Source organism: Gigantopelta aegis, chromosome 6 (genome assembly GCF_016097555.1).
Source record: "Gigantopelta aegis isolate Gae_Host chromosome 6, Gae_host_genome, whole genome shotgun sequence".
NCBI classification, from domain to species: Eukaryota; Metazoa; Mollusca; class Gastropoda; order Neomphalida; family Peltospiridae; genus Gigantopelta; species Gigantopelta aegis.
The window spans coordinates 26,093,589-26,108,439 of NC_054704.1; the positions used below are offsets into that span (position 1 = coordinate 26,093,589).

General features: G+C 36.0%; 1 protein-coding gene across 1 annotated transcript in view; it reads right to left on the minus strand.

The window, feature by feature from the left end:
* LOC121376011 overlaps positions 1–14,851 on the minus strand; it is a 37,966-nt gene that overhangs the window by 2,991 nt on the left and 20,124 nt on the right. The window contains exons 7-15 of the mRNA XM_041503769.1: positions 13,207–13,277; positions 12,209–12,357; positions 11,018–11,095; positions 10,499–10,559; positions 9,019–9,136; positions 7,209–7,291; positions 5,938–6,372; positions 3,076–3,207; positions 1,798–1,866 (exon numbers count right to left, since the gene is read on the minus strand). Of these exons, the coding sequence (XP_041359703.1) occupies positions 1,798–1,866; positions 3,076–3,207; positions 5,938–6,372; positions 7,209–7,291; positions 9,019–9,136; positions 10,499–10,559; positions 11,018–11,095; positions 12,209–12,357; positions 13,207–13,277 (1,196 nt within the window). The remainder of the gene's footprint in view (positions 1–1,797; positions 1,867–3,075; positions 3,208–5,937; positions 6,373–7,208; positions 7,292–9,018; positions 9,137–10,498; positions 10,560–11,017; positions 11,096–12,208; positions 12,358–13,206; positions 13,278–14,851) is intronic.

Sequence of the window (14,851 nt, forward strand, 5' to 3'; positions counted from 1 at the left end):
CTGAGCGCACCCGTCGTAAGTCGGGAGTGGGGGGAAATTACAACGCAATCGCCGTAACAGTTGATAGTCTATACTAGCATAATAGTTACTTTTTAATTTCTCTCACTCCCAACTTAGACGGGTGTACTCAGATTAATCGGTCGTAAGAGTTGTAGATCTATAGTTAGAGCGTTCAGACTAGCAACTGGACAATCGTAGAAGTCATGAGATCGCTGAGCTGGCCAACTTCCTCGTGACAGTTGGTAGTCTAAACCTAGCATAAGCACGTATGCCAACTTACACATATTTTTACAATACCGAAAGCCAAGACAATAATTATCTCAAGCTATATCAGCCAAATGTGTACACACGGAACAGACGTGAATCCAGGGGTGTATGTGTTTTGGGGAGGGGGGCTACAACTTTCATTTAAGCATTTAAGCAGTTGCACGTAGACCCTCCACCCACCCTTGCAAAAAACAAAAATCTGAATTCGCGCCTGTCGTCTAGTTAGACCACGGTTATTGCGGCCGTTGAGTGACAGTTACCTCATCCTTTTACGACAGATTCGTCTAGTTAGACCACGGTTATAATATTGCGGCCGTTTAGTGACAGTTATCTCGTCCTTTGACGAGAGATTCGTCCAGTTAGACCACGGTTATTTCGGTCGTTGAGTGACAGTTACCTCCTCCTTTTACGAGAGATTCGTCTAGTTAGACCACGGTTATTGTGGCCATTGAGTGACAGTTACCTCATCCTTTTACGACAGATTCGTCTAGTTAGACCACGGTTATAATATTGCGGCCGTTGAGTGACAGATACCTCATCCTTTTACGAGAGATTCGTCTAGTTAGACCACGGTTATAATATTGCGGCCGTTGAGTGAGTTATCTCGTCCTTTGATGAGAGATTCGTCCAGTTAGACCACGGTTATTTCGGTCGTTGAGTAACAGTTATCTCGTCCTTTTACGAGAGATTCGTCTAGTTAGACCACGGTTATTGCGACTGTTGCGTGACAGGTCTGTGGTGCAAATAACCGTGGTACGGGAGATACGTCTAAAGTAGTGTTGGAAATAGAATAAAAATTATTTTCGTGGATTATTTCTTTCTTATTAAACTGACAAGTAAATATTTTGTAAATATATATTTAATGATACTCTACCTAATTTAGCATTTACTTGTTTGGGCTCTCATTGATGTATAAGGTGGTGATAACTCTTGAAATTCAAAGAAAGATGTCAATAAACAGTTGATTTGCGAACTTTATTGGAACACACTATAACATAATTATTTAGATTTACCCGTAAACAAACTTTTAATTTAAAACTGCAAGATAACTGTGTATTTTGAATTGCAGCATAAATTATTAATTATGACCAGCATATTTAGTGAATATAAATTCAATATAAGTACATTAGAAATGTACACAATCTTGCAATCACTTAAAGGTGCTATATCATAGTTATATGTGAGCATATGTTAGTGATAACGATTCTCCAATAAAAAATTATTTTCTACGAGTAATCATTTGTGGGCATATAGTTGAAGGTGTAGTCTTTAAAGTTTAAAGCAAAATTTAATAATACAAAAAAAAGATTGCAATAGCTGTCATTATGTAACATTGAGATAGCACCTTTAATACCGGTATAACAGATCATACACTCAGAATGGTTATTGACAGTTTTGCTCAAATGTTAAGTCATTAAATAGATATTTACAAAATATTTACTTTTTAGTTTAATATGAAAGAAATAATCGACGAAAATATTTTCATTCTATTTCCGACACTACTTTAGTTAGAGAACGGTTATAACTTACCAAACTGAAAGATGTGTTACACCTACTGACGCCAGTTGGATCCTCGTCCAGTACCAGGTTAGTTAAACCCTGCAATTAATTGTCCAAACATGAATACAAATGTTAACACTTGATCAAATAAGCTAAACTCGTCCTTCAATACAAACAGTTTAAATTATACTTAGGGTACTCACCAACCAAGTCCGTAGATTATAAAACATTTATATGTATTAAAAATCCAGATGTTAATAGAAATTAGCTGCTATTATTGCAATTTGTATGTTGCTATTCAAGTGTACACACTTTTGAAAAGCCTATGTCCAAACTTCAGTAAAGTTTAACTGCTATTTATGAGTGAGTAAGGTGTTGGTGTTTCCAGACTTCGTGCAATCCCATGCCCATACTTTAGTCAAGTTTAACTACTAATCGTGTAATGAGTATCGTATTGAAGTCTCCCAACTTCGCGCAATCCCATGTCCAGACTTTAGTCAAGTTTAACTACTACTCGTGCAGTGAGTATTGTATTGAAGTCTCCATACTTTTCGCAAACGTAAGTCCACACTTTAGTCGAGTTTAACTACTATTCGTGGAATGAGTATGGTGTTGAAGTCTCCAGAATTAGCACAAGACCAAGTCCAGACGTTAGTCAAGTTTAACTACTACTCGTGCAGTGAGTGTTGTATTGAAGTCTTCAGTCTGTTTTCATTACAACGGGTCCAGATAAAATGTTATGTATGTACTATTTTCACCCACATTAATAAAACATCGAAAAATTAATAATAGACTGGGAGAACAAAATGAGGTAGGTCGGGTTCTTGGAAACAATATTGTTTAGGTGTTATAGTACAAGGTTTTTAAAGTCATACATATTAAGTATACAATAAACATGGGTAATTTTTTTTTTAAAATAGAACAATGTTAAAAGGAGTGAAAATAGACAATAAGTACACATTTTTCGAAGTCTGAATACATAACACTTTCATAAACTAGAAATGTATCCATTTGTAGATTAACTAAACTTAGTCTTGTCTCCATTTTCACGGATTGAAACTTGAGTCTGCTACTTTAATTCTTATGAGTCGTCTTCAATTTAAGATATTCCTTGTAATTTTTTGTTTCTACTAGTTAATTATATTATTACGTTAAAGGTATAATGCTTATATTTTAAAGAAAAGTTAATGAATATTTTTGACGTGAAGCTGTCATTATGTAACTATGAAGATAGCATCTTTAAAATAATTTGAAAAGACAAAACAAAGGAATTGTGGAATATAAGAAAAATACACTGTTATAACTTACAAAAACATCTCCGGGTTTGAGCACTTTCACGCGAATATAGACATCTGGCGGTTTAACGGACTTCTTTTTGTTCTTCGACGGAATCTTTGGCAGACATGTTTGGGGAACCTCATACACTTTGCGCTTAGCAGACTAAAAATAATTATTTAAAAATAGCATTGAAATCATGCGAGGGATAGCTGAATTTTTGAAAGATCAACATATGACTATCCCTTTAATGCCAAATGTACTCAAACGAATGCATGCGTTATAAGTACAAATACTAATGCAAAAACAAAAACCCCAAACAAATCTAATGAATCAGTAATAATTCAGGGTACCTGCAAGAGGGTAAAATGGGTATGGCGCCATACCCAAATGTTTTTGCAGGTTTTATTATTTTAAGATGACCTTTTGACAAAATTAATGACTCTTATTATTACTGTATATGATTTTATTAACCCTAATGCTAAGCCTAACACATATTCTTTCTGGGGGAGGTCCCCCATACCAAGGCCGTAGCTAGCGTGGAGCCCAAAAAAATCCGGAAAAATTATAGAAACTTAAAGAAAATTCTCTTCTTAAACGTTTAAGGAGTTTTAGACTATTAACTACTCAGTTGCTCCCCCCCCCTCCCACTCCCCCAAAACATAAAATCCTAGCTACGGCCCTGCATACTTACTGTCAACATTGTAAATATTCATTTGCATAGCGCCATACCCAAAGATTTCTTTCTGTCAGAAACACCGAGTATTGAGAAGTTCCATATATGACCAATATCCTCAAACTAAGTACAATTGACTTGAATGACTAAACTTACATTTGAACAGAGCCAAGAATTTGAATGTCAGCTCTTTTGAGTAGGCCTACAATAGGCACTTATGGCAAACATATTCCACTTGAATGACTAAACTTACATTTGAACAGAGCCAAGAATTTGAATGTCAACTCTTTTGAGTAGGCCTACAATAGACACTTATGGCAAACATATTCCACTTGAATGACTAAACTTACATTTGAACAGAGCCAAGAATTTGAATGTCAACTCTTTTGAGTAGGCCTACAATAGGCACTTATGGCAAACATATTCCACTTGAATGACTAAACTTACATTTGAACAGAGCCAAGAATTTGAATGTCAACTCTTTTGAGTAGGCCTACAATAGACACTTATGGCAAACATATTCCACTTGAATGACTAAACTTACATTTGAACAGAGCCAAGAATTTGAATGTCAACTCTTTTGAGTAGGCCTACAATAGGCACTTATGGCAAACATATTCCACTTGAATGACTAAACTTACATTTGAACAGAGCCAAGAATTTGAATGTCAGCTCTTTTGAGTAGGCCTACAATAGGCACTTATGGCAAACATATTCCACTTGAATGACTAAACTTACATTTGAACAGAGCCAAGAATTTAAATGTCAACTCTTTTGAGTAGGCCTACAATAGGCACTTATAGCAAACATATTCCACTTGAATGACTAAACTTACATTTGAACAGAGCCAAGAATTTGAATGTCAACTCTTTTGAGTAGGCCTACAATAGACACTTATGGCAAACATATTCCACTTGAATGACTAAACTTACATTTGAACAGAGCCAAGAATTTGAATGTCAACTCTTTTGAGTAGGCCTACAATAGGCACTTATGGCAAACATATTCCACTTGAATGACTAAACTTACATTTGAACAGAGCCAAGAATTTGAATGTCAACTCTTTTGAGTAGGCCTACAATAGACACTTATGGCAAACATATTCCACTTGAATGACTAAACTTACATTTGAACAGAGCCAAGAATTTAAATGTCAACTCTTTTGAGTAGGCCTACAATAGGCACTTATGGCAAACATATTCCACTTGAATGACTAAACTTACATTTGAACAGAGCCAAGAATTTGAATGTCAACTCTTTTGAGTAGGCCTACAATAGGCACTTATGGCAAACATATTCCACTTGAATGACTAAACTTACATTTGAACAGAGCCAAGAATTTAAATGTCAACTCTTTTGAGTAGGCCTACAATAGACACTTATGGCAAACATATTCCACTTGAATGACTAAACTTACATTTGAACAGAGCCAAGAATTTAAATGTCAACTCTTTTGAGTAGGCCTACAATAGGCACTTATGGCAAACATATTCCACTTGAATGACTAAACTTACATTTGAACAGAGCCAAGAATTTAAATGTCAACTCTTTTGAGTAGGCCTACAATAGGCACTTATGGCAAACATATTCCACTTGAATGACTAAACTTACATTTGAACAGAGCCAAGAATTTAAATGTCAACTCTTGTGAGTAGGCCTACAATAGGCACTTATGGCAAACATATTCCACTGGAAATCTTTTCTTTGCACTTTTAGCACTGTTACAATGTTCTTGTGTTCTGTTGTATGAAGTTGATATGGGTTTTTCTCTCTGATTGCAATAAATATTTAATAAATATGATGTAACAATTACTTTTGTACTCATATGAGTACAGCCTGATGTAGGCCAACTCATATGAGTACATTTAACATATATATTTGTAAATATTTATTTCAAATAACCTCAAAAGTGTTTTAGAACGATGCTACATTTATTCATAAACCAATAACGTTTCTGAATTCATGCTATTTTTGTCACGGGCATTAAAGGAATATTTTACTAAGCAATAAGATGAGCTAAATGTGTCAGCTTAATTATTACATTCTGAAAATAAATTATTTATCCTAATGTTTACATTTTACACCAGTGAACAGGCTATTTTAATATGTATGCACTGATAAGCGGCGTTAGCGTAATATCGAATCCTGGTCATCTACACATGTAAAAACATTGCAATTTAAATGGATGATATCTTAAATGATACAACAATGGTACTTACAAAGTGAGCTTTGTCTTTTGGATAAAATGCTTTCTTAGAAAACTTGTTAGAACTTTTCTCTTTTACATTTTTCTCTTTTCTGCTCTTCATGTTTTCACTATTGTTTTGCTCTGACTTTTCTTCTTCTGCTATTTTCATTCGTACATGTTTTACTCCTCTCGTTTCTTTTACTTCTGTTTCTTTCACTCCTTCGTTGTTCTGTCTTTCACTGCTTTTCTCTTCCTTTTTTTCTCCATTTTCTCCATTTTCAGCTTCTTCTTCTTCGTCTTCTTCTTCTTCTTCTTCTTCTTCTTCTTCTTCTTCACCATCTACCTCCTCCTCCTCCACTTCCTCCTCTTCCAGTTCTCCTTCTTCTTCTTGTTCTTCGTTTTCTTCCTGTTCTTCATCGTTTTCTTCTCCTACTTCGCTTTCTGCATCTTCCACTGTAACTGAAATCTTTAACAAACAAACAAACAAAAAATGAAAAAAAAAGTTTTGTATAATTAAAACTTCTGCATTATGTTATGCTCAGACTACCAACTGCCAGCAGAAAGTTGGCCAACGCGACGGTTGCGGTGTAAGTTTCTCAATCCCGACTTGCGATGAGTGCGCTCAGATTAACAACTAATGGGTTATACGACGAGAATCGAATTGTTAGAGCGCCCATACTAGCAACTGGACAGTCGTAGAAGTCGTGACAGAAGAAAGTTGGCCAACTTTCTGTTGGCAGTTGGTGGTCTTGAACTAGCATTAGGCACACATTTGCATTAAAATCGAAAGTAAACCAGAACTGACGCAACGCAAAAATTGAAGCGTTTTTAAAATTGCCAATTTTTCTGTTTTTGACGTTACGTAAATTGGTAGCAATACCGTGCGCAACATCGTAGTACTATAATACTGCAGAGAACTATTAATGTTTCTGTGTTTCTTGGCTAACACAGCAGTACAGCAGTTGTAGTAAATCATTCATTCATTCGCATAATTATCTTTGCTTTACATCCAATGGCCACCATACGTTTTCGTACTTGGGTATCGGTAAACATGAACCAACCAATCAATCAACCGATCAATCCGTCAATCAATCAACCAATCCGAATCGTTCACTTCATTTTATTCATTCGCTCATTTATTCATTCCTTCGTTCGTTCGTTCGTTCGTTCATTCGTTTGTCCGTTCTTTCATTCAATCATTCCTTCCTTCCTTCGTAGACATGCACTTTTATGTAGAGAGAATGTACAAGTACAGACAGGTGGTCGTTGTACAGGGTGACAGTGATGGGTGAATATATTTACCTCAGACTGTATTGGTGGAGTCCGAGGCCATGGGGAAATAGACCCTGTCTTTCTATGAGGTATCCCAGAGTCGATTTTAGGACCTTAAAAATAATATAAAAAAAACATTTAGCAGTCATTGCAATTAGTAGAGTTATAATTTCTTTATTAGTCTAACAAAGCGGGAACGGGATCTACTCGGTCGGTAGATCGCTCGCCTGTGCTAGCGTCGCAGGATCAAACCACCTCCTTGGTTTAACTACTTTTTCCCGATCCAACCATTGCCGAACGACTAGAATATCAAAGGTCGTGGTATGTGCTGTCCTGTCAGTGGAAAATTGATTATACGGATGCCTTACATTGTAAAGACGAAAGAAAACTCAAATATGTATACTTCAAACTATACTAGTACTGTTTGTGGTAATACAAATTGTGGTTTAGTCATAGATTACGTGAAAATGTTCGTTTACGATGTTTTGTGAAATTGGTTCCTGGTACGTGTGTCAGTGGACCGTACTTAACACGGCTATTACGTCAGGGCTCGTCCTACAGCGCGCGAAGGGAGGCAAAACTTCGCTTTGTTCAGCTTGACTTCGTCTTATCAGGGCTTAGCTTAGTGGTAAAGCGCTCGCTTGATGTGCGGTCGGTCTAGGGTCGATCCCCGTCGGTGAGCACGTTGGGCTATTTCTCATTCCAACCAGTGTACCACGACTGGTATAGCAATGCCGTGGTATGTGCTATCCTGTCTGTAGAATGGTACATATAAAAGATCCCTTGCTACTAACGGAAAAATGTAGCTGGTTTTCTCTCTAACATTATATGTCAAATTACCAAATGTTTGACCTCCAATAGCCGATGATTAATAAAATCAATGTGCTCTAGTGGTGTCGTTAAACAAAACAAACATGTTTTCGCCCTATCAATAACGATTAGGAGACAACGATTTTGCCTTGTAGAAATAGTATTATTATTTAACGACGCACTCAACACATTTTATTTACGGTTATATGGCGTCAGACATATGGTTAAGGACAACACAGATATTGAGATGTGAAACCCGCTGTCGCCACTTCATGGGCTACTCCTTTCGATTAGCAGCAAGGGATCTTTTATATGCACCATCCCACAGACAGGATAGCACATACCACGGCCTTTGATGTACCAGTCGTGGTGCACTGGCTGGAAAGAGAAATAGCCCAATAGGCTCACCGATGGGGATCGATCCTAGACCGACCGCGCATCAAGCGAGCGCTTTACCACTGGGCTATGTCCCGCCCCTGTAGAAATAGTGACCACTTGCATTGTACACCGTCGCAGATGAATGATGAAGAACTTGAGGAATACCTGCATAAAAGTAAAATTAATCTCTGCCTTAAAATTTACTACCAGTAATATTTTTATTCAGAATTATGGGAGTAGGATCTTCAAGCCTCCCCCTGCTCCGCCGTGCCTGATTAAATGTCAAGTATCTGAGCGTTCCAAGCGACAAGCTGGCACCACAAAACCATGCAGCATGCTTGAAGATAGGCGTCTAGCTCAGACCAAACCCGTGTCTGAACCGTCTGAAAGTAAAATGCGCTACTGACGGTAGAAGCGTATAACGTTTAGTAATTTTTTAAAAATGTATACTAGTATATCCATTTTTTAATTACAATTTAATTGGCTTAATGAAAACTGATTCATAACCCGCGTATTTCGCACTAATATATATTACTGTCACGATGAATACCGTTTTCGTACGTGTGAGTATTTTATGTGTCAGTTATTTGTGTTTGGCGTGCGTTCGCGTCGACAGAATTAAACATAAATAAATTACGTGTTTTCAACTTACCTGTGCCGCCAAGGACGAATCTGGACATGCAAGCCCCATCATCCCATTTTGTTAACTTCCTCGGTATACTCCGACGAGCAATGACCCCTTTTAATGTCTTCATAATCACGCACGAACCCTGATCATACAGAGATTTATTTGTTTTACATTAATAATAACTCGTATCTGTTCACAAAGTACAGTCGAAAGGATTTTAAATTTTTTAAAAACTATTATTATTATTATTTTCGTTACTATTAAATATTATAATTTTTTAGGCACATTTTAGGTAGATAGAATATTTCTTTTGTTGTATCTTGAATATAGTATATATAATTAAATACTGATGGAAAGAAATACGAGAACACACAAGTAGTATCAGTAAATGTTGACTGCAACCAAAACTCTCATCCATAATGCCAGGAAGCTAACCATGTTACTGACATTCAACCCCATATTGGTGAAATCCAACCCAATTTTAGTGACATTCAACCCCATATTACGACATTCAACCCCATATCACCAACATATTATCGACATTCAACCCCATTTTAGTGACATTCAACCCATATTACCGACATTCAGCCCCATATTAGTGACATTCAGCCCCATATTACCGACATTCAACCCAATTTTAGTGACATTCAACCCCATATTAGTGACATTCAAACTCCATATTAGTGACATTCAACCCCATATCACCGACATTCAACCCAATTTTAGTGACATTCAACCCCATATTAGTGACATTCAACTCCATATTACCGACATTCAACCCCATATTACTGACATTCAACCCATATTAGTGACATTTAACCCCATATTACTGACATTCAACCCCATTTTGCTGACATTCAACCCCATATTACTGACATTCAACCCCATTTTAGTGACATTTAACCCCATATTACTGACATTCAAACCCTTTTTACTGACATTCAACCCCATATTCCTGACATTCAACCCCATGTTACCGACATTTAACCCCATATCAGAGACATTTAGTCTACCGTTGTATCTTTGTATTTTACACAGATATAACTACGCTAATAATGAATTTTTGATCTAAATATTTCTTGATCCAAATATTATTATATATATATATATATATATATATTGTTTTTCTATCAGTGATCTAAATAAAAAATAATATAAGATACAAATAACAGATAATTATAATAATATATATATATATATAAAATTATTTACCGTTTACTAGCAAATTATTGCTTACAACTTTTTTGTTTAAATTATCAATTTTAAATAGCAAATCCAACGTGTTTCTAAGTCGCTCCATTGTTTGTAGTTATTCCGAATTAAATTTATTCAAAACAAAAAAAGGAAAGGTACCTTGAACACTAGAGCCATGGTATTCTCTAGTGTAAAACAATTTCAGCTCTAATCAATTGCTATGTCTGTGCAAGTAACTGAACACTTTTGAGCTATATTTCAGTACAACCAGACTTAAATCTAAACTATGATGTAAAAGAATTTAACTTACAGACTTCACAATATACAACCACTTCGATTGAACGCTGTCGTCGACTATTAGAACATGTCGTCTGCGGAAATAAAAACTGAATAATGCTAATTATTAGTATACTCCCTCCCTCCACACACACACAAACACCAACCCATTAACCCACCAAACAAAACATTCATTCATTTTATTCTTTACTATATATAGCGAATATAATGTGCCAAAATATTGTTACTGTCTTCAATTTGTAATGAAGACAAAACCCAATAAATGTCCCCCCCCCCCCCCCCCCCCACCAAAAAAAAAAAAAAAAATATTTTTTTTCTTTTTTCTTTTTTGATAATTTCTTATTACACTTTTTAATAAGCCTGGTATATTGATTGTCTTACTAATGGGGGATAATATTTATTAAACACATAAAAACTGTGATGCCTAATTTAATTTGCAGCTCACTTCTATGATGTTGAGACAACGAAATAAAAATATAACATATAATTTGTTTACAGGTATTGCAGTTTATAAAGCAAAAGTATAGCTTACCTGAAATATTTAAGCATACACATGTCTGGTCTTTCAAGTAGTTCTTCGATAGGCCAGTCCTTAATAAACTCACACGTACTGAAAATAGTAAAATAACATCAAATCATTTCACTGGACACACCTTTATAAAATCACACGTACTGAAAACAATAGAATACCATCAAATCATTTCACTGGACACGCCTTTATACAACCAGACGTACTAAAAACAGTAAAATGCCATTAAATTATTATTTCACTGGACACGCCTTTATAAAATCACACGTACTGAAAATAGTAAAATACCATCAAATCATTTCACTGGACACGTTTTTTTATAAAATCATATATACTAAAAATAGTAAAATACTATTAAATTATTTTGGTCAAGCCTTTATAAAATCACTTGTACTGAAATTAATAAAATACCACCAAATCATTTGACTGACCACGCCTTTATAAAATCTCACGTTTTAAAATACCATAAAAGTATTTGATTGGACACGTCATTTTTAATATCTCACTGGTATTGACAACAGTTGTTTTATATAAAACAGTAGGACAAAAAGTGTAAATAGTTTAGGCCTCAGTGCCAGTCCCGTATTCAGATAAATTATTTGATTGGTCTCGCCTTTATAAAATCATACGCACTGAAACTAGTAAATTACCATTAAATTATTTTGGCCACGCATTTATAAAATCACACGTACTAAAAATAGTGCAATACCATCAAATCAATTGACCGGCAACGCCTTTATAAAAATCACACGTACTGAAAATAGTAAATACCGCCAAACCATTTGATTAGCCACACCTTTATAAAATCACACGCACTGAAAATAGTAAAATACCATCAAATCATTTGATTGGACACGCCATTTTAAATATCTCACTGGTACTGAAAACAGTTGTTTTATATTATACAGAAAAACAACAACAAAAAAAGAAAAAAAGAAAAAAGGAAAGAGTAAATGTTTGATCTCAGTAGCAGTCCTGTATTTAGATGATGTCACTTAGGGGTATCCATTCAATTTTTAGGGAGGATGCATTCTTAATTAAGGCGAATACATCACAGCTAAAGTCCGCAGATTCTAAAACAGCGATATTTTTTTCAGTAGGAGCAACTTCCCCATGCTTACATAGCTACGGGCATGCTTTAATGGAAGGGGGGGGGGGGGGTAAGCCCCCTCTAGTTCCCATGGGCCTGCTGACCTGAGAAAGGAGACGTGTTCGGGTATTTCGTCTGTTTGAGACTCCAGATAGATGTCGCAGAAATCCCCTCGCCCGATACTCAGAAGTTCCATCGTCCTATGGGTCGTCACGGTCGCCGTTCGCAGACTGCGTCGAAGAAGACCGAGCTCCTAAAAATAGCACTTGAAAGCTACTGATTTTATTTCCACATTTACTTTTAAAGTTCAAGCACGTTGTCCTGGGCAGACATGTCAGCCATCTGAGCTGTTCGTCCAAGACACAATCGGTGACGAGATGTACTCCTGTGGGGTAAAGTACTCGCATGAAGCGCGGTCTGTCTGAGATCGATCCCCGTCGTTGGGCATATTGTATTATTTCTCGTTCCAGCTATTACACCATAACTGGTGTATCAAAGGCCGTGGTATGTGCTATCCTGTCTGTGGAATGGTGCATATAAAATAGCCCTTGATACTGATAGGAAAATGTACCGGGTTTCTTGTCTAAGAATATTTGTCAAAATTACCAAACGTTTGAAATCCATTAGCTGATGATTAATAAATGAATGTGCTCTGATATTGTCGTTAAACCAACAAAACAATCCCCCCACCCCAAACAAAACCTTTTTACCCCCCCCCCCCCCCCACACCACCACACAAAAGTGTTGATGTCAGGATGTAGAGGTTCGATGGGTCGTAGGATCAATCCCTTCAACAAACCACTGTCGCCATTTCACCAACATCGTGGGGGTTGAGGTGTAACGTTTGGACTGTGCAAAAATATCATAGCAGTTTTATTAAGATAGCAAATTATAAACTTTGTAACAAGTAACAGTTATAAATTGATCATATATTAATGCATAAAAATTCTGAACTCAATATTAACGAATATCCACCATTTTGTTAATACTAAATATTTTTAGATATATTTTCTGCAACTATACACCCCATGCATGTGAAGATGTGTGTGTGTGTGTGTGTGTGTGTGTGTGTGTGTTATAGACACATAAACGTCTTACGTACCCCAAAAGTCATTCCACTTCTTAGAACTGTGGCTGTTCTAACATTTGAACCAACCATGATTGTTACCACCGCTGTAAAGACACGCAATCAATATTATGTCTTGTCAGTTAAAATACATTTCTCATTGTGTCTACTTTAGTAGGCCTATATGTTTTTTTCTTATTTTTTGTTTACTTGTATTCAATTCAGAACAAACCACACTGTCTATCACACACTTATGTTATTTAGGTTGCCGGTTTTGGGCAGAGAATAACGATTTATGGTTAATTGGACAAAATGTATTAATTAAACAATCTAATGTGACGGAAGGAAGAAATGTTTTATTTAACGACGTACAACAGTAAAAGTTCCATTTAGTAGCAAGAGATCTTTTATATGCATCAGGCTAAAGCTCAGCGCTACGATATCGTAAAACCGCTGTAAGCTATCACATCACTATGTCAAATGCAATAGCCTACGGCGGTTTTACGACATCTTAGCTTTAGCTTAGCTTAATAACTGGTTTAACGTGTCCATATACCACTAGGGTTTCGAACACGATCTTAGCTCTAAGATAGCTTTAAAAATCTGTGCCCAGGACACACAAAGGCCTTTGTTACATCAGTTGTGGAGCACTGGTTTGAACGAGAAATAACCCAATAAAAACAATAACTACGACGTTTAAACACCCTCCAACACATTGTCTATCTTCGTCAGTGGTGTCGTTTAACGTCGCCGTCGTTGTTGTTGTTATTGTTGTTATGTTACTTTTATTTTATTTTTATTATTTATTTATTTATAAAAAATAAAAAATAATGTTGTTTTTTGTTTTTGTTTTTTTTGGGGGGGGGAGGTTTATTTTGTTTCTTTGTGATTGTTTTTGTTTAGTTTTTAAGAAGAAAACAAAGCATTGGCATAATTAGTCTGTAACTAGATGTATGTTCAAAGTTCACAGTAAAGAAAAGATAATGTGGTGATATTGTGGAACGGACATTAAAATACATGTATTCGAGAAGTTATGCAAGACGTCCGCTAGAGGTTAGTACAAGTCCACTAACCTATAGTCCGTCCCATCCTCCTACAAAAATGTTGGGGTTTTTTGTTTGTTTTTTGTTTGTTTGTTGTTGTTTTTTTTTTTTTTTTTTTTTTTTTGGGGGGGTGGGTGTTTTTTGTAAATAATTTCAGTTTGGTTTGACGTAAGAAGAAAAGTAGAAATGTTTGGGGGAAAAAACCCTCTATTTTTGTGTGCACTTTAGAAAACAGTCGGTTCATAAATAAATAATTGGTAGTAAATTCTACAGTACCAGTATTAAAAAAGGTATTCCCCGTTGGAAGAACTATAAGAATATTATTTCAGATGAGATGGAATGATTTAATTAAAGTGACTATCGTTAGTTTGTAGCCATTGTAAGATGTTCCCCACTAACAGTCCTTTTGGCTACGGTATTGAAATTACATATTTCGCAGCAGCAGAAGATCAGGGAGGAGATCTGGCCTCACCAAGAATCTCTTGCTACCAAGCTCTATGGCAACAAGGAGGACCTAGAGAGGACGATGATCTTCATCGTACGATCAAATTTAGAAGTGTAGTCAGCGAACAGTGAATAACAGTGTCTGTATATCCAATGCATTTGCGGACGTATATTAATGTTTATAGCAGTAATTT